Raw genomic sequence first — 26467 nt, 5'->3', positions numbered from 1 at the left:
AAGTGGCAGAATTTAATTCAGCATCCTCTAAAACCTCTAAAAAGACTCCAATATTGTAGGAATTGACTACATACAGTGCAAAATATGTGGTCAAATTGGACGATTAAGCTAATAATGCTAATTATGCAAATTACTCAACATATGCAAATTAGCATCCGGCAGTTTCTGTATACTGGGGACCTATACTTCACATTTCTGCAAAAAACGTTGGTGTACTCAACATTTCCGGGTTCACCTAGTTGGCTACTAGACTATGTTGTAGGCTAGTGGTCATCAGCTCGAAGGCGATGATGAGCTATATGACAAGGCAAAACGTCTGTCTGACCACTACAATAGGGACATAGCAATAACGTTTCCTGCACAACTCCTATCATTCAGGGCCTGTTTTAGAGCAGAGATTGCTCAGCAGTCCTGTCTCCCAACTTGCCAAGATGGATTATCACTCCGACTATCGTATCTTCTCATCACACGATAAAACAGAGACTTGACATTGGACAACAAGATATATATTACCCAGCAATCATCATTGCATATCTGTGTATGACAACAATACCAAAGAAAATAAGAAATTATTCATTTAATTGAACAGTTTTTTTTTATAGTTTCCATAGTTTATGTAGGATAATGTAATTGTGTTATAGATTGCTACTGACTATTTCCCTCCTCCAAAATAATGAAAACCATGACAGATAGGTTTGCCATTTCGAGGGAATATATTGCATAAGGTATCCTTGACCATATATTATTATTTCATCTTTGATCAAAGGCGTGTTAACATAGCGACACTGTTACACACTTCAGAGAAACACATAGTTGGTGGGTCCGCTTTACGCACAGGCCTCAATGCAACCGCACTGCCTGCACTGACTATAGTTATTTATAGCATGTGGTACCATGATGATGTGAATGCAAAGCAAGCGGAAGTGAGCAGGGGAAGGGCGTAATGACTAGAAAGACTAATAGAAAAAAAACACAAATATCCGACGAGGCAAAATCGTAGACGTCGTGACTTCTGAGATGTCGCATATGTTTATTTAATTAAATTGCTTAGATTCAGCACTTCGTTTTCAGGTAAGGCGCTCTTTACATCTACATAGGGAATGATAATAATAAAAATACATTTTATTTGTATAGCACCTTTCATACAAAACAATGCAGCTCAAAGTGCTTAGCAGCAAAGAAATTACGTGGAGAGAAATGACATGCACAGTGATCCACATAAAAATAGACATAAAATAAACATAAAACATCAACATACAAACTGCGATTAAGTGCATAAACATAAATAAAGTTAACATACAAACATAAAGATATACATAAATTACATAACATAAGACATATAATGAATAAAACTGCGGAGATATAGTTTATCTATCCCCTTTAAAATGATATATCATTATAGCTAGTCAAAGGCTAAAGTGAAGAGATACGTTTTTAGCTTTTTTTTTCTTTTTTTTTTAAATAGCGAGCTAGCTTCCATGATATCTAAAGGCAGTGTGTTCCATAGCTTTGGGCCGTAATTGACAATCCCCGATTTTCTTATGGCTGTTGCTGGGAACCTCCAATAAACCAGCATTAGATGATCGCAATGTTCTTGAGGGCAAGGGAGTTTGCAATGTAACTTGGTCCTTTTTTATTTATAAATCTACTTTAGCTATCTAAGGTGGAAAACGATGTTTTCGTCATCTTGTTAATGTGGGACTTGAAGATTAGATCTGAATCAAAGATAACACCAAGACTTGTAACCTGGTAGTGAGTTGAAGTGAGTCGAAGCTTGTATTAACCACTTGAACAACTTCCCGCCTGAGTTCCCTATCGAAGTGTAATACATTTATGTTATCGGAGGAGTTAAACATAGCCTACACAAACACAGAATACACTTTTACTGTTTATTACAAGTTATAGTCAATACATAAAACCCAACCACCCATATTTACACTACCCCAAACACAACTGAGCCTCTCTATGGGCGACATAAACTAGGGGAGGGGACTGGCCATTAACCCCGGCCTGGGGCTAACTCAAACACGCGATCACACAATAGTCCACAGAAGGTTAGGGCTTCTCTTCCTAAAGTGCTGCCAAGCGTTCTCTCCCGCGCCCAGATTCAGACTGTCTTTTACATCCTACTCCAGGAACAATCATACATCCTTAACAGGCAACAGGTGTCTCACCCACCTGCAGCCGGTCATAATTAATCCATTGGCGGGGCGTGCCCACTGCGGCCAGTAAACAGAGTTAATTAGCCTACAGAAGGCTTGAAGCTTGAAGGAAAAGACGCCACTCGTGACTTTCGAAGCCACGTTTTAGATTAGATGATTAGATTAGATTCAACTTTATTGTCATTGCACAGAGTGTAACTATAAAATAGGGGATATGTGAATGGAATGAAACGCAAAAGGACTGTATTACTGGTAAATGAAATAGGTGACAATCGCCACAGGTCTGTCCGGTTAGAACAAGAATGATGTCAATGTCCCAATGATGACAGATGTAATGAAGTATTTATTGCACACACACTCTCAAGCCTTGAATGGCGGGATGGACATGACTGCATGAAGATGAACGGTGAATACGATTATCTGTGTAAAGGACTCGTATTCACACATGAATCCGTGAACCGTGAATGATAGACATGATTCCGTGTTTGAACGATGATTGAGTTATCCGTGGTTTCTATGGAATGACACAATAGGTGGGTTTCCATCCCATGTTTTAATGCGCATTTTCTCTATGCGAATATTTAATCCTGGTTGGAAACGCGTGCGATGCGCATTAACTTCCCCAATGCGCATAGAAATTCGATTCGCCAGAGGGAGGTGGTTTAACTAGCTATTCGAATGTAGTTAATGCGCTCAACGTAGATGGAAACAGTTTATTCGAGCGATTCGTGTCATTTGTGTTTATGTTTATGTTCGGAGTTGGACTGTAGACTATGTCCTGTTGCAGTGAGAGACAACCGTACTGCTGACTGCCCCGAATGTGATGCTCCTACTGCTTCTCAGACTGCCAGCTAATACACCATACCTCATGCAGCATATGCAGTTGCTGTTATATACTAGTATAATATATCTATGTTTTCTGTGTGTTGTTTCCCCTCATTGCCCATGGACACCTAGTTTATTGTAGGCTAACCGATTAACTTGATTTACGAGCAAACTTTAAAGGGATATTGTTTAACTGTAGCCTACCTTTATTATTAGGCTATCATTATTATTATTATTATTATTATTATTATTATTATTATTATTATTATTATTATTATTACTACTACTACTATCATATCAAATTAAACAAATGGTTAAAAAACCTTTAGCTTACCTGAAAATTCAGGAGGAGGCGAACACAGCATCGTGCGCGCTACCTGGTGTTCCAACACAGAGATCTCTAAATATCAATTTATCATCAACAAGGGCTTGAAGAGTTGTTGCGGTCAGCAATCTCTTGCGCCTCGCCAAGGTCGAGTAACTTTGTATGTTGTTTGGCTTGTTCACGGATGGCAAAGCATACAGCATACACACATCTATGGCCAGTAGTCTTGCTTACGCAGTGCCTCACCTCAGATTGCGCAATCCCTCACAAACTGGGTTTAGCGCATGCGTCTCGTATGTTTTTCTATACTTAAACACCAGTCTCCGGTTATCAGTTCATATCGACCTCACAATATATATCTATATATATTTCAGATGTGGGTAAAGCTGCTGTGTGTGCCGCCACAACAAATCGTGCTTTTCATCAGTGTTTTTAAAGAACCTTTCAGCACTTTGACCGTCTGTTTACGTAAGTGTGTCATAGTGCTATCCATGTTTCTGATAGCTTTCTGTTTGACCTGTCTACTTTTCCAATACAATAGCCAAATTAGGCGTTTTTACATTGACATCCCCTCAACACACACACACACACACACACACACACACACACACACATCTCAAGAAAGGCTGATCTATGTTGAACTATGCCCTTTTGACCAACAGCTCAAGCGTGTGTGGTTTCCATCAAAGTTTGACTAAGGACAGTGTTGTATCTGTGTGGTTTCCATCAGTTTGACTAAGGGCAGTGTTGTATCTGTGTGGTTGTATTTGTCAGATGTCCAGTCTGAACAAGGTCATCTTTCACGGTTCCAGCCTGCTTCATCTGTTTTGTTTAACACACACCTACAATATTTAGCCATCACTGTGCCTGAGCATGTGTCATTGGATTGCTTTCCTAATGTTTTATACCTCACTGTGGAATTATCATTCATTAATGAACCAGGTGCGAATGGACTGTCTCTCTCTGAAACCTCGTTAAAATCTTAGCAACGTCATTGTTTAGTTGTAGCACATTCATCATTAATGGATCTGACAAATGTGTTGAAGATATGCCTTATGTAGTTCCGTGTACCAGGCTGGAATACCCTGCAAAAATGAAAGAAAAGCTTTCACAGCATGTCATTGCCAGCTAAACTGCCAAAAGACACCAGTTAGTGTGTTGGCAAGCTTCTATCAGTATCAACTGGACTGTTTGTGGTGTTTGCAAGTTTGTTGCATGCCTTTTAGGAACTTAGCTTGCTAGTTTTGGAACAGGGAGCAGCAATCATACTACACTCTTCCAACCCCAAATAAGTGGTTACAGAAGGTGAGGTTTATTATTATTTGAGCTTTTTCTGTGTTTCTTTTCTATTGCAGCGTGGCTGCGGCATAGCTGGTGGCATGGGAGGAATGATGCTTTTTCAAGTGCTTGTTCCACTGCTATTGGTTGCCACAGCATCATCTTCAGGTAAAAACAACACATCTGCATCGTTTCTTGAATCCATAGTGGCCATGTTTTATATTTCAGCTTTGTGATTGTTGAATAGGGGACCCATATTCTCATTGCCTTTACTTGAAATGACTGTTTTAAGGAATTAATGAAATGGTATAAGAGGTCAGCTCATGGCATTAATAATAGGAGTTAATCTTTATCTATGTTTGAGCTAGTGTCAATCAGGAAAGATATAACAATCCAGTGGATGACCTGTGCAGCATCTATGCTCTATAGAACTCAATCAAATGCAACTTATGGCAGATCTGTTAGCACTATTTATTTGTGTGTCAGAACTTTCCTTTCCTTTCCTAAAATGAATAAAAAAAAGATTGAATGTATTACCCATTGGATGTGCCAAGTTCTTGGTGGAAGAACGTGTTGCATGTGTCAATAATATTTCCTATCATCTCTACCACTTTTACCATTTCAGAAGATAAAGTGTTTGTCCTGAAAGGAGGGTCCATCGTGTTGCAGGCGGAGCAAGTGACTAGGGTTTCCTCTATCATCTGGAAACACAACAAGGAGAAAGCTGCAGAATGGTTTGAGGGCGATGATGCGCCAACCTATTATAACATATTTCAATATGTAGCTACACTGGATGAGCAAACCTGGGCCTTGACCATCTCAGACCTCCATCCACGTTTTAATGGGAAATATTCAGCTGAGGTGAACAACAAGGACCCAACTCAGTTTGTGACCTTAACTGTACTTGGTGAGTGCTACTGGAAACGATTTTTGTTGAAAGATGTTTTCAATAGAACTAAGGTGCTTGTGTGAGGAAGACAGAAACATGACATTTACTCATGTATGTATGTATGTGTGTATGGATGGATGTTCAAGATCTGTGCAGATTTCTGCAGACCACTAGTGTAAGTGATAGTTCTTCCAATCAAAAGTTGTCAGACTGCATGGTATTGTGGGTTTTGGGTGTTAAAATGTGAAGACTCTACAGATGCTGATGTGGTGCATCTGTTTAGAGCTGGGTTCTGCTTATACCACTGCCTTCCATATGCTGAAAACTGATAGCTCTATAATTGATCACATGCATAGAGAATTTAGCATGTGTTATTGTAAGCATGGTTGAGAATCTAAAGTCATGTGAAGTGATCTAGTTAATGTAGAATGCAAAAGATAACAGAGGTGTGATAGTTATGCATGATCTATCAAATGATGAACTTCAAACTACAGCGCCACAATCTAGAAACAAGAAAAAATTGCTTCCAATGTCTCAGACTCATGAACTTTGGCGCACACATCAGATGTGTATTGTTTGATGACAGAATGTCACGGGTCGCGGACGGCAGGTGCAAGGCCTCTTCGTTGCAGCAACATTTAAACTACTTAACTAAGTAGCATTTTAAAGACTTTAAAAATTCCCATTCAGATGAAAACTGAAACTAGAGTTCTGGCTAACCTTTATATATGAAAGTGTCATGAAACACATTAATATCATACTTCACTGATTGTACAATACATTCAAATATATTTAGGTTTTGTGGTTACGTGTAGGATTAAGGTTGTTAACATGAAATATATGCATTTACACAAGAAGTTTAATATAGCAAAGTACCTTGTAATAAGGTCATCTAAACCAGCAGTAAGCAGCTTCTCCTACATTGACATCCACTGACCGCACTTGGTGTATATTTAGAATGAAACTCAACCACTTCTGTCAGAATAAGAGATGACTGTGCCTGCTTTCATAATCTGTGTCCAAACTGCATGAATTGGTCAACCTTGCTTGAAAACACATTTCTGTAATAATTGAATCTCTGATGCGTGTGTGTATGGTAATATCCCTTTCCTTGAGCAGGGCCAGTTTCAAAACCTACAATCACCATGGACTGCATTGATACCCTCTGCACCCTGACCTGCGAGGGACGGGAAGATGGATTCACAACATACACCTGGGCTAATGGCATTGAAGAGTGGCCTGGATCTGAACTGACTGTGGAGAAGATAGACCATGATGTGGTCCACACCTGTAACTTCAGTAATCCAGTGAGCTGGGCATCCAGCAACGGGACAGTCAAACATGTACCGCCTTCACCAGTTCCAGGTCAGAAAAAGTGAAGAGAGGATGTGTATTTGTGTGCGCAGATCCTTTTCTTCTTGTTTGCCAAAAATGTCTTTTCTTTACTTTGCAGGACTTGGTCTAGCTAATGGAGTAAGAATTGGAGTAGTAATTGCAGTGTTAATTATAGGTTCATGTATTCTACTTCAGCTGGTGTTAAAAAAGCAAGGTGAGTATCCATAAAATCTTTTGAGACTGATTGTGCAGATTCAACTGGATTTAAGAAAGTACTGGAATTCGATTCTAACCCCAGTATCAACCTGTTATATACAATTTCAATGTCCAGAGACAGCAAAGCTTCATGATGGCTTTTTACTGACCTCTTATCATTAGGCAGCTAGAGGGCCTCCTATACTGTCTGTTTCCTCCCCATTAGTAAGTTGCAGTGACGACATACTATATGCAGCGTCTTCAGCATTTCACTATCTGTGTTTGAAGTCAGATAATGTCTCTACATCGTGTTAGTTTACTGGTGTTGGTGTTTGTTTTGTATTTGTAGTTAATGTAGGTTTTCTCTGTCTTTATATGGCAAAATGTGCTATCTTGCTAGCTGATGCACAGGAGGTTAAATTCCATTGCTGGCAATCTAACTAAGTTATGATTGGCTGAAGCACCTGGGCTTAGCATGAGATGAGCTCCGGTCTCATTTCATAGCCGTGTCTTCAATAAAAGCTAGCTGTTAAATTACTCAAGCAAATCAATGCCTCAGTGTTTATTGGAAATTTTATAGAATATATTATTTCACAGAATATATTGACATTAACAGTGAACACTGTCTGGTGGTACCTTTCAAAGCCAAAGGCCTAAGTCTCTAAGAGCTAGCACATACGCAGTTGTGTTTAGGAAAACCTCCCTTCTACCTGAAAGAAACATCAACCCAATTACAGGCATGATCCTAAGGCATCTTGGGAAATACAGACAGTGAGATGGAGAGGACCAGGACAGGCCTTCTCCTTTTGTTGCTCCTGGTCAAATATGGCCTTGTTTCTGTCAGGCTTCTCTCAGGGATTGAACCCAAGTCGCTGGATTCGGGAACCAGCGCTTAGCCCAGTGTGCTAATGAGGACCCAGTTGCAGAGTAGCGTTATTTAGTTTCTTTATTGTTGAAAGAAGGATACTTCCCAACAGCGAACACACAGAAGTTATTCCAAAAAACTCAGGAGATAATCCAAAAGCACAGAAGATCACAAACAGGGCAAAATGCCATAAACTAAAGGAGCTACTAAAAGGGTAGCTATCAGTAGGGACTAAGTCCTAGCAGCGAGAGGCGAAGCTTTACTAGCAACGCGACACAAAAGCGACTTGAGAGCCACAGGAGATATACACCTCAAACTTGCGCTAGACATAGCGAGGAAACACTAACGACCCGATGAGGGCCAGAGAAACTAGCCAGGTATTTATAACCCGGCTAATCGGAGTCGGTGGCAATCATACAATGAGTTACAGGTGAGGGCACACAAATCACAACAACGGCACCATGTGGACACAAATAAGTTCATGATGTCCTTTGGCCAATGTGCCAAATCGTGGCTATCGCTGCCCGAAACCGTGACAGTTTCACCAGTGTGTTATGTTAGCCATTTTGGCATTTGGGCAGCATCTGGATGGATATAAAGGCATTCTGGCAAAGTAATTGCTCCACACAAACCAACTTCTACAGGTTTTCATAGAGTATGTATGGTGAAGGTATGACACGTGATACAATTTTTCAATCTGGAACCATGTTACATAGGTGGTCAGGAAAGGTCTTAAATCTGGAACCATGTTACATAGCTGGTCAGGAAAGGTCTTAAATCTGGAACCGTGTGGTCAGGAAAGGTTGTAGGCGTCATTTACGCTGCGGACATATTCCCACTCCACCACTTTTTTGCAATCAACAATATCGTCGTAGAAAGCTTCTCAAGCAGTTCTTAATTACCAGTTGAAAGCATTCTAAAGAAATTATATTTATTTCAGTGCGTTACTTTAGCTCTGAATCTCAAATTCATGCTTTTCTATCGGAAGTCAGAAACGTTATTTCTTCCTGGTTGTATGTTGTTTTCAAATGTTCTAATAGAGTTTTCTAATTGTTGCTAACATCGAAAGTTTGGTTCTGTTTGCCAAGTCTAAATAAAAGAAAGTGTCAGTGTGTTGAAGTCGGATTTGGTGTAATGACAATAGTCAAATGAATGCCAATCTGAGCATGGTGGCATTCCTAATTCACAGCAACTACTGCTGCAGCCAAGGAAATTAATTAAAAATAATTATACAACAAATGCACTTGTACTGTGTTTACATTCAATTTATTGATAGTAAACCTTGAACTCAAAGTTCAATATTTGGTATTTGACCCTATATGTTTGTATGGTGCAGCTGAGACTCCTATGATGGTAATTCATAACACATTCATATTATTATCATTCCACATAGCAGCACAGCCCATATTCATATCATATACATGTCGTATCCAAATCCAACTGAACTGAGATTGTGATCATGTTTTTGCAGGAAACAAAAATCAACCTGAAGCTAACCAAGATCCATCACATGATGTTGTGACAGAAGTGCAGAACAGTTGTTTGTATGTCACGAGAGCAGAAGGAGCGTGATGGAGGTGAGGAAAATCAACAACTGCCAAACACTGGTATGTAAGACGACAAAGGAACCTGAATATTTACATAGTAATTATCTATTACCATAAGGCAGCTAGAGTTCCTCATGTACTGTCTTTTTCCTCCCCATTAGTAAGTTGCAGTGAAGACATACTATATACAGCGTCTTCAGCATGTCACTATCTGTGTTTGAAGTCAAATAATGTCTCTACATCATGTTAGTTTACAAAAAAAGACTGGTGTTGATATTTGTTTTGTTTTGTTTTTGTAGTTAATGTGGGGTTTTCGCTGTCTACATGGCAAGTTATTCAAGCAAATGAATGCCTAGGTGTTAATTGGAAATTTTACAGAATATATTGCCATTAACAGAAAACACTGTCAGGTGGCACTGTTTAAAGTCTAAATCAATGTTTGCAACTTTGGTAGCATAATAATAGTAACATTGACAACAAAAACATATTTGTAAAGGTTTTAAAACTGCAAGTGTAGTGTATGAATGAGCCAGTAGATGGCCAAGTGAATGTTCTCTGTTCATTGTGTGAAGAGATATTTAGTTTTATACATACTGCAAATGTTCTCTGTTCATTGTGTGGAGAGATATTTCGTTTTATACGTACTTTGTGAGAAGAGATATTTTTATACATACTTTGTGAGAGATATTTTGTTTTTATACTTATTTTGTGAAAAGAAATATTTCGTTTTATACATACTTTGTGAAAATAGATATTTAGGTTTATACTTTGCAAGTTTTTTTCTCATGACTGGAGTGTTTGTACATTTGAGGCGTAAAATGAGTCCCACCATTTACTGTAACAGTCAAGAATATTAATTGTATTGTATATTCTGATGCACCTCTGTCTTGTGACGTTTGTGTGAGCTGATGGGCATTGTTTGCCTCCTGACCCCCCCTCACTCTCCCATGCCCCTCTCCCTTCTCCTGGGCACAGGTCATTCTGGGGTCACACCTGGCCACATTTTAGGGGTGAAATCTATTTAGTGAGTAGAGGGCGTCAGCACATTGGGGGTTGATATCATTTTAATGGCCTGTGTGAGTAGGCCTATAAGGGTCACAGTTGTTGAACAATAAGTTGGATCTTTAAAAGGTCTCCAGAAACATGCGGAAATGTCCTTTATAAGGTCTCCATTCCAGTGACACTCCCACCTGGGGTCAAAACATGTCCTACTCCTTGCCACTCGGATAAGGAGATGGCCCCATTGGTCAAAGGTCCTTAGATGTGTAAATAGGTTATTTATGCAAATTTCCATTTGTCATGTAATTTAAGAATGCATTTTTTTTTGGTTGTGTATTATTACTAGAAGTATTGAATCTTTATGCTTTTATTTTTGACTTAGCTTAATCATTGCGTAATCATGTTAGAAAACATCTTTGAATTTGCAATGCGTGAATTGTGTGAATGCCTGTAAGTGGCTCCTTTGTGAACTCAGATACAGTAAATCCTTGTAGTAAATTCTAAGAGAGACATAACATTATTAACTATCACTCTGGTAATATCTAGCCACGACTGCAACAGCAGTGGTGAATAAATAACTGGAGTCAGATTGGTCAAGAGATAGTTTCACCATCTAAGCAGTCTCACCTGGGCACCGGATAAGACAGTTATACATTGAACCTTTGGCCGTTAGTCTGGTCTCCACACCTGGGCCAACAGCGGCTTCCTCCACAATATAACAGATGGATTTTTAAATATATAAATTACTGTATTACTTTTGGTCAGAAAGTCTTGTCTGAGGCATGGTAAGATATTTTATTGGGTTACTCACAGTAGACAACAGATCTGTGTAGTTTAGGTAGACTACATGAAAGTACATCAATGATACCTACAGTAGGATGAAAGTTAGATGATCAGTTCTTACTGGAAAAAGGGAAAAGGTGCCCCGTTGCTGTTGTTGTTTAATATGATGCTCTATTTTTGCATGCTAAAGACACGTTTTCTCACACAAATACTGCCATTATGCCATTAAGCATGAGCTCTGTATTTCTATGTGTCGTTGCCAGGCAGCTCCCCCATGCCCTATATTTTGTCTTCATTTAAAGTCTGTGCTATCATAGTTAAAATATGCATAGGTGGAACACACATTATGTGAGAGCACCAATGCAGGAATCATGTAAAGACCTTTAGGTATTGATACAGAAGCGTCACAATCATACATGGTATCTCCTTCCTCTGTTTTGATGTGTATTGCTGTTCAGACTTTTTTTTTTTTTTAATCTTTTTCTTAAATCTCTGACGTGGTTTGTCGTTTTTTCACTATTCTCTTCAGGTGTATTAGATTGAAATGATACATTTGAGAATAGAAATGATTGGCAGACTTGCAATTGTCTGTTGTGTTAATAAAGCTTTTTTTCAGCACATCCATTTCATCTTTTGTTGGTCTATTACATTTTAAAGCAATGCTTTGTTTATAGTTTACTTTTACCACATTTAAAGACTAAAGCTGTTTGGCTGATCAACACAAGGGGAAAAAAACTCAGCAATGACTCACCAGTTACAGTGAGCTGATACATACGTCATTATTTATTTTAAATGCATAAAAGCCACTCCAATTTGATTTGAGATCTGAGATGGTTAGAGACAACGTTTGCTTGTCAAACTCCGTGTTTAGAAAAAGGCATTTTGTTTGTTGCTCTTCTTCATCCCAATGTGCAATGATTGTGTTATTGTGTGCCCACTGAATGACCTCCTCGTGTACATTTGGTACTTCTGCTTGAAGAGTGATGGATTGTCCTGTCATTCCACACACAGGAACAGCATCTGTAGGATGAGAGTGAAATTGAAGATGATTCATTACATAAAGTATATAGATGAATACCCACCGGTAAATATGTTAACACTACCCAATGTTTTAATTGTGTTATTTTATTCCACAAAAATAGTATTACCTTCTCTATGATCTATTTAATTACTTCAAAGAAAAGTTATTATTATCTGGTTTCTCTGTGACTTGTATGTTGAAAACCACCAAAGCCTTGGCTTAAAAGGGTAAGATGAAGAAAGTCACAACTTAAAGCCGCTTTCCTGAACTTTGGTAGGGATAGATTCAAGTATGCTATGGATTCAAGAAACAAAAATAATTTGTTGTTTTTACCTTGAGATGCTAGGGTGCCAGCCAGAAGACAGAGAATTCCAGCTCCAATAGCTTTTGGGAGCATTATCCCTGTTAGAACAAGTTCATTGCAGTCACCCAGTCATACAAAAAGAGGCACAGATAAATCACAACTACCTAAATTCCTGTTACTATTTCAGGCTTGCAGTCCAATTACAATTCTAACTCTTCAATATCTTGTTTCCATACAGGCTATTTACACTGTGATTTTTAAGGTTATATTTAAGGTTTTGGAAAGCAAGCTTGTTGTAGAATACCTCTATCACAAGAAAACAGAGAGAAAAGAAGAAATAATTAATATTGCCCTAAATTATACTTGAAATACTTTAAATTATATACCTGCTGTAAAAAGTTAAGGGTTCAAGTTTTGATCATTTTGATCACAGAAAGATGAAATAAAATGTATTATTATTATTATTATTATTTTGGCCACTTGGTTTCAGCTCATTTAACAGAGCAATGTAAGGCTCTAAGTTGCAGGCTGAGAATCTTTGGATTGTACAGCAATGACTGAACAGAAAATGCAGAGGTGACGCATGAACTTGGAATAGTCCATTATATCCTGTATGACAGGGGGCTCCACATCGACAAAAGTTGAAATACTTTAGATTCAACGCAAAATAAATAACTCAAGATAGATAAATCTACAAAACTACTTTAAATGCATTTCTAATGTATGTAAGATTGCATTTTGATGGGGCCTGTTGTAACAGAGCATAACCGATCCACCTGCTTCTTAGAAATGATAGCTGTTAATAAACAAGTTTCTCTGGAAGCAGGACAGAGCAACAGAGAGCAGCATTTAGTTAGTTTTGAACACATGAAGGCATGCAGATTCAACAGGCAATGTGTTGCAGTTCTGCCGCTTTCATGCAGATCTGAGCAAAGCTGGTTTCAGTCACTACTTTGAGCTTTGAGACCTTGTCTCTGCTCCTGCTACAGCTCGCTCCCAAGTGCTTTACTCTCCCCAGAATTGCCCAATTCCCATGTGTTGTGCTGCAAGAATAAAACTATATTGTTAAGTTTGTGCAGGTTAAACTATATTTACTTTGTTATGTCGTATCTGGGTCTGGGCTGTGGCAAAATTAATTTCAGCAATCGTGGCCCTATTTCAAAGATTTATGAACTCGATATGAAATGAACTGGATATATAAACCAAAACCCTGGCAACAATTTATAGTTACCGCCCCTTCCTGGTTGCTATGAATGCAGCATAGGTCCAGCACGCCCTCTAGTGTCCTTTTTTGTAATTACAGTAGTCTGAAAGTGCCTCAGAACAATTGCCACAGTGGGTAACCATTGGCCACTATAGGATTGCTATACGTCCTACTTCACACTAACAGTGCAAGCTGATATATTAGCCTTTTCCCAAACTCCACTGGCAGTAAAGAAACAATGTCTTTGCCCTTTATGAATGAATTTACAAATTATTCTTGCACACGAATATGTCTGTAAAGTTTTTGCTGTGTGTTTCAGAAGCTTGTGTGGCAGTTTTGCCATCTTTCGCATCTCCGTGTATTGCTTAATAATTTCATATCTAGAGGAATAAACATTGAGCAAAAAAAAATCATAGGTTAGATTGTAAAGTTCAGGCCAATATTGTAAATGAATCAGACTTCTGTTAATACTGAATCAACTCAGAATCAGGGGTATCAATTGAAACAACATGTTTTGGCCAAAATCTAGACCCACTTGAGCTAAATAGTTAATTTAAATGTTTGGGCCAACTTACCATAAGGAAAATAGAGAAGGTTCCAATATCAGCACTGTCAAACCATTTCGATCTAAGAAAGGTGAAAGAGGCTATGTTGTTGTTGTTATTGTTGTTGTTGTTGTTGTTTGTAGCTCCTTTAAGCAAGCCAAGGTGGTAAGAATTCTGAGGTCATGACCTCACTCCCAGGAACCATGAATACTGGTAAAACATATACCATAACATGCGAGTAGTCACATTGCAAAGCTCTATGAAGCATGAACTATGTTCACGCTCCTCACTTCTTCTAGGCTTTCAACAACCAACCTATCTGTACAAAATACATCATGTCTGAAGAAATAACATTAACGCCCCACTTGTTTCACATTAAGCTTGTTTTTAATTCTATAAAAACACTGGCATACCGAGTGTTGGTGACCATTTGTCTTCAAGGTATCAAAAAGGCTCACAGACAGTGATTAAATCCACAGGTTCACAGCATACTCACAGCGATGTTAGAAACAGCTTTTAAAGGCGGTCAGCAAAGTAAGGCTTCCCCCATCACCCCCTTTCCATTCATTAACAAACACTAGTGAGTGAGCAGGCGATATTGTGATTCCTACCGCCACCCACACCATGTGACCCAATTACCGTAAGCAACCACATTAATTATTACCTAATTATTAGTCATTACTCAGTACTAATTACAATACATCACACAATCCAAATGAGACAATGCAAGGCATTTAGAGTCCATTATTGATCATCATCTTCCTTTTGTTGTTGTTGTTGTGTGTGTGTGTGTGTCATTGGCCAGAAGTTACTAGCACAGTAGCCAATACCTATTAGTAAAGTTGTCAGGTCATCAGGGTCATTGCCCAGAGGCTCCTCTCCAAAGTCAGGAGGTTTGAAACATCGTCTGACACTGAAGCCGTTCAACAGATGCAATTCCTTTACCCACACCGTCTGTCCACACCTGGGCATCTGGTGTTGGTATAGCGTTGTCCCATCCTATCCTGGTAGGTCACAGCATTCTTTGCCTAAAAGCCCATTCACGGTCCAACCAAGCACAGTCTTAATGGCATATGAGTAGTCTATAATTGACACTGTGTCAAAATGATTTATTAGGGGATAATAAATGTGTGATAAATATGTCATATATGATGGATCTGTACACTGTCATCTGGTTGATATCTGATCAGTTGTCAATTTCTGACATGTGCCCATTGTGTTCTGACAAGCCATACATTTAACCCTGCTTTCACCCCCGCCCCATGTCATAGTTGAAGTCTCAGGACAGTGGTGGTGAGGTGAGGTGTGATTAGTTGTGAGAACATAGTCCAAGTCTGTGTCAGGTGTGAGCATTGGTTGATAGCCCCCCATGGGGAGAAACAATGGGGTATGTCATAGCTAACCAAGACCCCATTGATGTGTTTGTGAGTGCTGAGAACAGTGGATGCCCCCCAAACTGTCATTAGTTGTCAGGCGCTCAAGCACACCTGCCCCTACAGCATTATAGGGGAAACACAAATCAGTGCATAGAGTTTTCTAAAATGAATACACACAGGAAAAATAGAAATCGTATTTATGGTGTTGTGACCAAAATGTCTCTCAGCCTCCTTGCTACAAGTCTCAATATTCGGCTCTCCATTTCACACTTTTAACCTACTATTCTGCCACTGACATACATTCAAACTTCTCATTTGTGTTTTTACGAGTTTATGTTTTTCTTTCTGCCTGTTGTTAACATTTTAAACTCTGTTAAACATTTAGTACATCTGATCTGGTCTTCACTAACAGTTCAACTTGCAGATACAAAAATCAGTTTTCTGCCAGATGATTTGGTCTGGAATCGGGCCTCCAAATTCCCTGTGTGCTGCTCAGGAGCACAACACTTGTCTAAAATGTTCCTTCAAATGGTTTATTCTTTAGCACTTTGGGCCTTTGTTGAGAGTTTGTTGCCATCTAGTTCCATCACAAGTTTTTGAGGAACCTCAAATGTGTACTTCAGGTTTGTTGGATAGCTCAAGTCCAGTGAGAACATGAGGCCAGACAAATGGCGAGTACATTTGCACTGTTGTCAAGATCATGAAGCACTTCAACACCTTCAATGATTATTCCAACACCTGCCAGGCCATCTGCAGACTCTGCCCCTTCCATTTTAATATTTTTTAGTGTGTTCAATTGTGTGTTTGTGTATGTACCAATGGTGAATTTCTTGCCCTGACCTCTGGATTTTTCTGAAAAGTTGGGGGCAGCAAAACCAAGTCGTCTGCAAAAGAGAAGACATTTAATTTCGGAGTCATTTAGTGACAGGCCAGGTGCAAGTTTACAGCCCTGTCTTACTCCCATCTCTGAAAGGAAGATTCTATTTTCTTTGTTCCAACTTTAATTGAGCACTTCCCGTTAGTGCACATTGAATTCATCATTTCCTGCACTTCTTTTTCCTTTTTTCTAGGTCGTTGTTTTTCTAATTCTCATGTAAAGTAGTATTTATTGTTACACCATGCTTTTTATTGCTCTTAGCTTGACTGTTCTCTCCCTTGTACGTCGCTTTGGACAAAAGCGTCTGCTAAATGACTAAATGTAAATGTAAATCAAATCGTATGTTTTCCCTCTGATACCACTTTCAAGTAATTTTAGGAAAAGGCCGTTGTGCCAGCCTGTATCAAAGGCTTTTGACAATCCACAAAACAGGCCTAGATCTTTGCATTATTTTTTGTGGACTTAATTGCCAACTATTGTGTTTAATGTGAAGCTATGATGTGTAGTTCTAAATTTAGTGTTGTGTGATGTTCTGTGATGAAGTCTATGATTCATGAATTTAGGATGCTACATAAGACTTTTCCTACACATGAATTTATACAGATCCCCCTGTAATTGTGTGTATATGTCTTGTCTCAACTTTTAAATATGGGGGTTATCAGTCCTTCATTCCATACTTCAGGAAAGAGGCCGGTTCTAAGCACTAAATTGAAAAGTTTTAGAATGGTTGATTTGAATTTATAGTCTGCATGTTTAAGCATCTAATTTAGAATGCCGTCAGGGGCACAGTCTTTTCTACATTTTTAGCTTTTCAGTTTTTGGCCTAATTCTTTTCTGTAATTTTGTAATCTAATAGGTTTTGATAGTCCTTAATGACTGTTTCTAATGGGTTCAATTTGTCCTGTATTTGGTCTCGTTTTGGTGTGTTGCAGGTTTCTTGATATGGATCTTTGAAGTGTTTAATATACAGTATATATCTCCATCTTGAATCACTAGATTATTATTATTATTTTGTTTAAGGTCTTCCAGTGGTCCCAGAAGCTGTTTGATTTGATTGAATCTTCAATTAGTTTGACTTGTTTTTTTGAGGTGGTGCTCTTTCTTAGTTCTCAGTGTCTGTTTATGATGTTTGAGTGTCTCTCCATACTGAATACGTAGGTCCTGATTGTCTGGAGGCCTGTGTTTTTGGGTGGATAATTGTCTTGTTTTTTCCTAATGTTTTTTTATATTCTGAGTCAAACCATTTTTCTTGCATTCCTTTTCTTTTTTTTTTCTTTTTTTTTAGGGGGTAGGTTTGGTTTTTGGAAAGGTACGTTTGATTGTTGTGCCACAAGATGTGCTTTATGGCTATGTTTACTCCTTCTTTACTGCTGAGATATGAATGGGGGCATGAACAAATTTAAATGTTCTTGAATTTCATGGCTGCTCATTGCTTCCTGATATTCAGGTATTCTGTTTTGCGCCCATCTTTATTGAGTTATTATGTTATATAATTTACTGGAGGGTTAGGGCCTGGTTGGTTAGAGTGGAGTCTTTTTAGGTATATTCAGATCTGGTTATGCTTTGAAAAAGGGGTTTGTTGCTTGACTGTGAATGCTCTGAGAGAGAAAGGGTCCAAATATGTTATTGCGTAATCTGCTGTGCTACTGCCCCAAAGAGGAGCTGTAGGTGTAGCGGCCAAAGGAGTCCCCTCTTAGACGACCATTGACTATGTACAGACAGTGGGGCCAACAGAGCTGCAGTAGGTAGTTCTTCCCCATTTCTATTTGTTATTTTATCATAGTTATTCCTTAATGGAAGAGTAAGACTGATGTTAGTTTTGTTATTCATGCATTTGTCTCCATTTGTGTTAGAATTGTGTGCTTCTTCAGCTGTGTGTGCAGTCAGATCACCTACAATTAGGATATTTCCCTTGGTTTGTAAGGGGGTGATGGTTTCCTCTAGATCAGTAAAGGTTTGATCCTTAAAGTAGGGGGATTCAATTGTAGATTGTCTATAGGAATATGTTTTTGGTATTGGCTTTTTTAACTTAAGCCATACATAATTTTCACATTGTCTATCCAGTTCAATAGAGTTTGTATATTTAGCTTTTAACCAGATAAGGATTCCACCCCTGATGTCCTTCCCTGTGTCACTCCAGGGAGCTTTCTTGCTCCCCCATAGCCTGGCGGGACAGCCACTTGGTAAGTCTCCCTCTCTTCCCCTCCCCCTCCCCTTGAACTCATCAAATAAGTCAGAGTTGTTACTTTTTAGTCCAAAGGCTGATGATCTTAACCCCTGGACATTCCATTGGCTGATTACAAAGGATTTGTATTGTTTCATGCTGCAATATGAGTTATTGAATTTGTTGTTGTTTTTTATACAGTGGAGTGCATTTCTTTGATTCTCGCTCTACCTGTACATCTCTCTCTCTCTCTCTTTATTGGCATGACTATACAATACAACATTACCAAAGCAATTAAGCAATAACGACAATAATAATAGTTATACGGGGAAAAATTAAATAATAATAATTAAATAAAGTTAAATTCCATAAGATAAAAAAAACGTAGTTAATGTCATTTTCTTTATTCCTTTCTTTTAACTGTTTAATTTTTTTTTTAAGCAATGCTTGAATCTTTTTTTTTTTTTTTTTTTTTTTTTTAGCCCATGTTTTTTGGACTAGATAGTTTAAGGGTTCTCTCCCTCGGGGTGTCCACCCCCTCTGCTCAAACTTCACTCCCATAACATAGTATTGGTTTCAGTAGTGAATCAAAAATTTGTAAGCAGAGTTTTATAGGATGGTTATATTTTTTGTGATGAGTTCCTTAGCATGTAGTAGGTTGTGCTTGCCTTTTCAGTTAAATATCTTATTGCACCATCAAAATGCCTGTGGATGAAATCATTAATCCTAAATAAAAATATCTATTTACCTGTTCAAGTTTTTGTTTACCAGTTGTGATCCTATAAACACTATTAAGTATGGCGTGTCTTTTCTGAAATATCATGATTTTGGACTTATCCAGGTTAATTGGAAGGGGCCCTTGTTAGACTGTATTAGTTAAGTATATTCAGACTTTCCTGAAGCGCCTCTGCACTAGGGGAGTGTAGGAGGAGATTGTCAGCAAAAAGCAGGCATTTAATTTCTTCATTTAGAAGTTTAAGACCTGGGGCCGCAGATCTTGTAATCTCTGTAGCCAAATCATTGATATATGTATGTTGAATAAGGTTGGACTTAATCAACAGCCTTGTCAAACTACTTTTGTCTGGTCAAAAAATCTGTTATTCTGTTGTACATTGTTACACAGCATTTTATTGTTTTTTTTTATACATGTAATAATGTCGTACATTTAGTCTCCAATTCCACTATGAATTAATTTCAACATAAGTCAATCATGCCATACTGAGTGTAAAGCTTTGCTAAAGTCTATGAAACAACCAAACATTTTACCTTTTTAACATTTGTACACGTTCCTCTATGAGTGTATGGGTGTGTATATATGATCAGTTGGTCTGTTGTTTTGCGAAAAACTTATCTGGGATGAATTTATGATATTATTGTTCTGGATAAATTGTCTTATTCTGTTGTTCAGGATGCCTCAAAATAATTTCCCTAAATTGCCTCTATAGTTGTCAGGTTTAAGTTTGTCACCTTTGTTATGAATTGGTGTGACGTGGCTGGAAAGGGGCCTGAAGACAGGGTTAAATTGAATAATTTCAAGATTGCCTCTCTTAATTTAGGGGTGCTGTGTCTCACCATTTGATTGTATCCTCCATCTACGCCACATGATTTTCTGTTCTCGAGGTATTTCAATTTTGTATTCAATTCTAGTAATGTTATAGTGGCATCTAATTGATTTAGCCTGTCGTTTTCTCAACTGAGAATTTAAGGCTTTTGTTCAGAATTTAGAACAAAATAATTTATTTTTCAAAATGTTCTGTCCATTTTCAACCATCAACTAATGGGATGACCTTTTCTTTGTCTTATGGGGCAAGCCTTAGCATTATGTTAAACAAAACTAAGTCTTCTAGACTCATATATATACACTATATTGGTCCCCACTAGGAATCAAACCCAGATCACCAGATTGAATAACCCGGTATCATTACCATTAGACCATGTGGGTTGTGTGTATATCATGTTAAAGTTTGCTATAATAGAATGAAAGAATGAAATCTCACAGGCTGACAAGACTTAGGTGTGCTTGAGCGCCTGACAACTAATGACAGTTTGGGGGGCATCCACTGTTCTCAGCACTCACAAACTCACACATCAATGGGGTCTTGGTTAGCTGTGACATACCCCATTGTTTCTCCCCATGGGGGGCTATCAACCAATGCTCACACCTGACACAGACTTGGACTATGTTCTCACAACTAATCACACCTCACCTCACCACCACTGTCCTGAGACTTCAACTATGACATGGGGCGGGGGTGAAAGCAGGGTTAAATGTATGGCTTGTCAGAACACAATGGGCACATGTCAGAAATTGACAGCTGATCAGATATCAACCAGATGACAGTGTACAGATCCATCATATATGACATATTTATCACACATTTATTACCCCCTAATAAATCATTTTGACACAAAGTGCCAATTATAGACTACTATAGTGACATCTGTCAATAACTGTACATCCATACACAACAACATTACAACCCTAAGTCATAACAGCATAACTGATGATCCAGTGCCTATCCAAAACCCAGGGTAGAGTGTGTGAGTGAATGTGGTCTGGACTCTGTGCAGGAGGGTCATTAGGTCAGAGTCAGAAGCCAGAAGAGTTCCTGTCCTGTGATCCACATAGACTGCTATTCTGGAGCTGCGCACTAGGGGGAGTTCAGTCTCCTTATCACTGTGCCAGAAAGAGGAGCTGGAGCTCAGGCTTGATTGGCTGGATTGAATGTATTTACATGTAAGTAACTCACCTTGTAAGAACCCCTCTCTGGTCACTGGTTCAGGCAATAGACTCAGTCACTGTTGATACAGAAAGCATCATAGCTCTGCGCATGATCTTAAGGTGGTATGTGCATTATATTTGTGTTTTGTGATTTGCATAATCACAAAAAAGTGTGTGATCCCGGTAGGAATCCCTTGGCTCTGGTCCAAATGCATCAAAAACATGGCAGGCAGCTTCTGAATTGGCTTGAAACTTTGAGACAGATTCGGACTCGAATCTCTACAGGAATTTGTCGTTTTATGGCATAGAAAGACCTGCATGCTCTTTCTCTCAAATGATTCACTGCAAGAATGAACTTTCCATTTTTGCAACTGAGATCTGGATCTTTTTCAAATATCATTATTTTAGTTTTGTTTAGGTTTACTGTCAGGCCACAGGTCTGGCAGTACTGCTCTAGCAAATCCAGGTTTTGCTGCAATCCCTGTTCAGTGGGTGACGGCAAAACCAGGCCATCAGCATAGAGCAGGAGTTTGGTCTCGGAGTCATATAGGGTAAGCCCTAGGTGATGATTTTTCTATGATTCTTGCCAATTCCTTTATAGAAATGTTAAATAGTGATTGGTGACTATGAGGTGAGAGGCTTAAAGGCTGTGTTGTAGGTCGCTAAATTATACTAAGAGGAGTTTATAATTTTAAATGAAATAGCAACATTTATAATAATACTTGCTATATTTCCCCCACCTTAAGGATGAAATGTGCTATCGGCCAACTAATCATATCCTATTGCCAGCCATTTCCTCCACTTAAAAAGGAAAACTGTGACATTTTTCAAACTCTATTTTTAGATCTTTTTGGGTCCAAACTTTTACTAAGGACAATGAATGATCGAAATAATTTCATTTGTGGTTTTTCTATATTACTGTACATTATTATACTTCATGCTCTGTTTCTGCCCTTTATCTCAGCCATGCCAAAATGGCTGGAGCCAGGCTGATTAGCATTCGAATGGTTATTGCAAGCAAAGGCCTTCATGTCTCAGTCGTATGCATACACCGCCACACCTACTGTATGCCTAGGGTCAACTTCCAGTCAAGTAAATGTAATTTATTTCAAAAACACTTTTCACTGCTAGTGTTAAATATAATAACCCAGATTTGTATTTCTGTTAGACAATGCTGTGCGTTTAATAATTCTGAGATCATACAGTGGAGACATCATTGTGGGCAAAGCTCTGTTAAACTGTGTCATGGTGGAATAAACAGATCTCTTCGCCAATTGGCTTCCTCGAGTCTTCTAAATCAAGGCTAACACGATGTGAATCAAGAAATACAGCTCTTTCAACATGAAATATACAGAATGAATAGTGGATAAAAATGGAGAGAGCCAGCATTCACAGTATCTGTCGTAGAACAGCTTAGTGGGTAAACAGTGTCCACATTTTTCCTCCCCTGGAAAAATATGCAACCTGTAACATTGGCTACAAAGAAGAACACTACTCAGTGTCCCAGTTACCATCCTCCTCCTAGAATTCCTAACGAGACATTCCAGCCTGAAAATGGAGAAGGAGCTCTAGATTTTGCATTGGAACTTCTGCAGAAAGTGAACATACTATAACACTGATAAAAAAGTAGCTTTCTTTCAGCTTTTCATGATTTATTCCTAATGTTTATTTTACCATCTTTGAAATACTTTAATTGTGATATGGCTCTAAATATCACTGACTTATGATTTTCTAAGGGCTATAATTTAAATTTGTTATGAACGTGATTTATGTGCCCAGAATAAATAGTGCATCTCATAGAAAAGCTGAGGGAATATTCTGCAGTTAATAAAACGACTTAATAAAGATTGTGTTATTGAAGATGTGCACGTTTGTCTGTCAGTCTGTCAATATATGTGCATTTGAAAGTGAGTGATATTAAAGCCATTCAAAACAAACACAAATTCCTTACCAGACAAAAATATGGACACATTAGTTTTCAGTTACTTTTGATGTTGTAATGTTAAAACACAGCCAGATGCAACCGGAAGAAAGCATTGAATTTATTAGGAAATGATGTTACATAAAGCCAGAGAAAGCTGCCAGCCTATCTTCTGTCTTGGTTAAAACTTCAGGTTAAGATGTAGGGCCGGAACCAATCATATTTTGACTTTAAATTATAGAAACAATTTTTTAGTTATCCCCAGTAGCCTTTACAATATCAAAAACTTAAACACAATTTATTCACTCATGTTTTTAATCACCTGTCTTGAAAAGAAAAACTCAAACATTGGTTAGTCTGGGGGATAGCGTTTTTAAGTGGTCTGACGTGTAACTGCAAAGGCCAGTCCTAGAACATCCATCTCTTATAAGGCTCCAAAAATAACTTACACAAATTCTGTACATAATTACATCAGGCATTCTTCCCGTTTCTATATGGTGTACACAAAGAAAGAAAAGAACAGCCTTAAATGAAGTGGTCACTCTGGCAAAAAGCACTCTGAGCATTTGAAGGCAAGGTCCTGAAAATGTTAACATCAGTCTTTTCCACTCCACAAGTAGTTTTTGTATTCCTGAAATAATGAAACCATTATCTATATCCATTAACCTGGAGAGAAGAAAGGAGAGTGTTGATGGAGGAAAAACAGTTGAAACACATCAAGGGGATATGATTTGGTGACTTTGGTCAATTCTCTATGCAGTCTTAGAAGTCTTGACTTGGCAACACCAGTCGTGATAGTTTTACATTCGTCAGCAAAGACTTGAACTCTCATACACTCTCATACAGGAATTCAACAGAAAAAAACCTTTGCTGTGAACCATATATCTAAATTGTCTTTGTCAATAACAGACCAAGATGTCAATTTAGGTTATAAACTGATTATCTGGAGACAGCAAAACATGTCATACAGTTAAGTATACCTGAACGTCCTGAACAAGGTTAATCAAGCCTGACCCAGACATTTCAGTCTGAAATATTGTCTGAAATAAGTAATGAAGCTACTTTACTTAAATGATAGTTTAAAAACAAGCTAATAACAGGCATCGGGAAATATTTAAGGCTCATTTTAAAAGAAATGACAAGGAACGCTAACAAAAGCTTTAATTTCTTGTCACACATGGATTAAAAACATTAGGACTGCTACTGGGCAGTACTGCTGGCGATCAAATTAGTCTCATTATTGCATTTGGGCCTTTGAATAAAACCTACACCAGATCCTGTCCATTTGGAAATAACTGAACATACTTTTATGGAGGTAAACAAATCTAAACATACTATTTTGGTGGTAGTGATGTCGCTGTCAACATTAGCGCAATTAAATAGGCATATTTTAGGTTCATAAATCAGAAAAAAACTAAAACAATTTAAAACCATTTAAAGCCAAATCCTGCTGAAACGTGTTGTCCTGTGAAACATGATCCTTGAAGTGTCGTGCTTCAGACCTCACTTCCTGTTGACACGTGAGCCAGGGCAGTGGGGGAAATCACAAGGAGTTCTTGTAGGCCAACATCACTGTGCTTAACGGCACACGGAGTGCATGACGATCTACATGAGCATTTCAGGCAACTATAACAAACAAAACAAAAACAACCATGACAACAAAAAGAAAAATATTTTGTCGTCACCTGCCTCACCAAAAAAGCAGTCTCAACGTCCAAGGCATTCAAATGAGTCATAGAAAAATAAACGCACTGCATAGCTCTGTCGAGATTAAGAATGGCCCAAGTCTTCGAAGGAAAAGGAACGGAGGGAGAGAGCCACAGTGAAGATCCGTTCACTCTCTGTCTCTTCTATCTCACTTCTGCTTTATCTCCTCTTTTTTTTTTTCTTCCTCTCCCTCTCTCCATCCCATGGTGTGCAAATTGTTCATCTCTCCGCAATGTCCCTGCGCCTCTGGGGCCACGCTCACATGTTATAGGCTACATAAATAGGGTCAAGCTGGTCGGCGAGGAAGCCGTCGCGCAGGTGCATGCGCTGTTTCTCCCCCCGCGAGTTGATGGGGATGACCCCCGGGTCCACCACCACCACCACGCCCACGATCAGGTAGTGCTCCTCCAAGACCACGTTGGTCACCAGGGCCACCAGGTCCAGGGCCTCCTGCTCCGAGCCCTCCAGCTCCACCACCACCACCAGCAGGTTGGTCCATGTGAACACGGCACTGCACACCAGAGACACGGGTTAGCATGTTCAACACCGACACACAAGAGGACATTGAGTAGAATACATATCGTGTTAAGACTGTTCAACGTGTATAATAATTCATGTGAAGGACATTGTGCAGAAAGCTTGAAAGCAGCGCACAAGAGACACTCGTTAGTGTGTTTAACATGGACACAGCTGAAGGACACAGAGTAGTACACAGAGTAGTACACAGTGAGGAAACAACTGTGACAAAAACTGGGAAATCACTGGATTAACAAAATGCTGTTTAGACTGTTCAATGCATTAACTGATTTATGTGAACAAAATGGCATAAAGCACAGAGCGCTTGAACCCGACAGCGACAGTCCCAGCAGTACAAAGGGCCTATCTGCAATCGGCAATCTGCAATTGCAAACATCCATTTACATGGCCCAATGTAGCACCTGGCAGTACACCCCCTGTACAAGAGCCTGAACAGAAGCATGTGTACGAAAGGATACAGGGAGAGTGAGTACTATGTGTTGTCAGTATGAAAGGATACAAGGAGAGTAAGTACTATGGGTTGTCAGAATGAAAGGATACAAGGAGAGTAAGTACGATGTGTTGTTTGAATGAAAGGATACAGTAAGTACTATGTGTTGTCAGAATGAAAGGATACAGGGAGAGTAAGTACGATGGGTTGTCAGAATGAAAGGATTTGGGAGAGAGTTCTGGGTTTAGGTGTGAGGGGAAAGACGGTCCTCACCATTCTGCAATGCTCTTGTGTGACCGGATGACCGAGGTCTCAATGTCAATGGGGTGGTAGCGCATGCCTCGCAACTCCAGTGTCTCATCCAGAGACCCCACCACATACAGTGCATCATGTCTCTCTGAAACACACACACACACACACACACACACACACACACACACACACACACACACACAC

The 26467-nt window shown here is 38.9% G+C and overlaps 1 protein-coding gene and 3 long non-coding RNA genes across 8 annotated transcripts in view; 2 read left to right on the top strand and 2 right to left on the bottom strand.

Annotated features, from left to right (window-relative positions):
- The first annotated feature begins 643 nt into the window (after positions 1–643).
- LOC116218460 lies at positions 644–5746 on the top strand. 4 transcript variants are annotated; one of them, XR_004162875.2, is made up of 3 exons: positions 644–2568; positions 4668–4758; positions 5216–5746. It is a non-coding gene; the product is annotated as an uncharacterized LOC116218460 (long non-coding RNA). The 4 variants fall into 4 exon arrangements; XR_004162874.2 differs by having other exon boundaries at positions 644–2695; XR_004162872.2 differs by having other exon boundaries at positions 649–1071.
- A 32-nt stretch (positions 5747–5778) lies between these two features.
- Positions 5779–11821, top strand: LOC116218456. Of its 2 annotated transcripts, XR_004162871.2 has the most exons (4): positions 5779–6844; positions 6933–7028; positions 9346–9481; positions 9583–11821. It is a non-coding gene; the product is annotated as an uncharacterized LOC116218456 (long non-coding RNA). The 2 variants fall into 2 exon arrangements; XR_004162870.2 differs by having other exon boundaries at positions 5785–6844; positions 9346–11821.
- Positions 11822–11957: 136 nt separating this feature from the next.
- Positions 11958–12709, bottom strand: LOC116218468. Its single transcript, XR_004162877.2, has 2 exons — positions 12558–12709; positions 11958–12223 (listed from the first exon to the last, which is right to left on the bottom strand). It is a non-coding gene; the product is annotated as an uncharacterized LOC116218468 (long non-coding RNA).
- A 10727-nt stretch (positions 12710–23436) lies between these two features.
- dip2a (disco-interacting protein 2 homolog A) overlaps positions 23437–26467 on the bottom strand; it is a 100797-nt gene continuing 97766 nt past the window's right edge. Inside the window, 2 exon segments of the mRNA XM_012837271.3 lie at positions 23437–25555; positions 26285–26408. Of these exon segments, the coding sequence (XP_012692725.2) occupies positions 25303–25555; positions 26285–26408 (377 nt within the window). The 3' untranslated portion in view covers positions 23437–25302.

Source organism: Clupea harengus, chromosome 2, assembly GCF_900700415.2.
Source record: "Clupea harengus chromosome 2, Ch_v2.0.2, whole genome shotgun sequence".
NCBI lineage: Eukaryota > Metazoa > Chordata > Actinopteri > Clupeiformes > Clupeidae > Clupea > Clupea harengus.
This window is presented reverse-complemented; position numbering and strand designations above follow the sequence as displayed.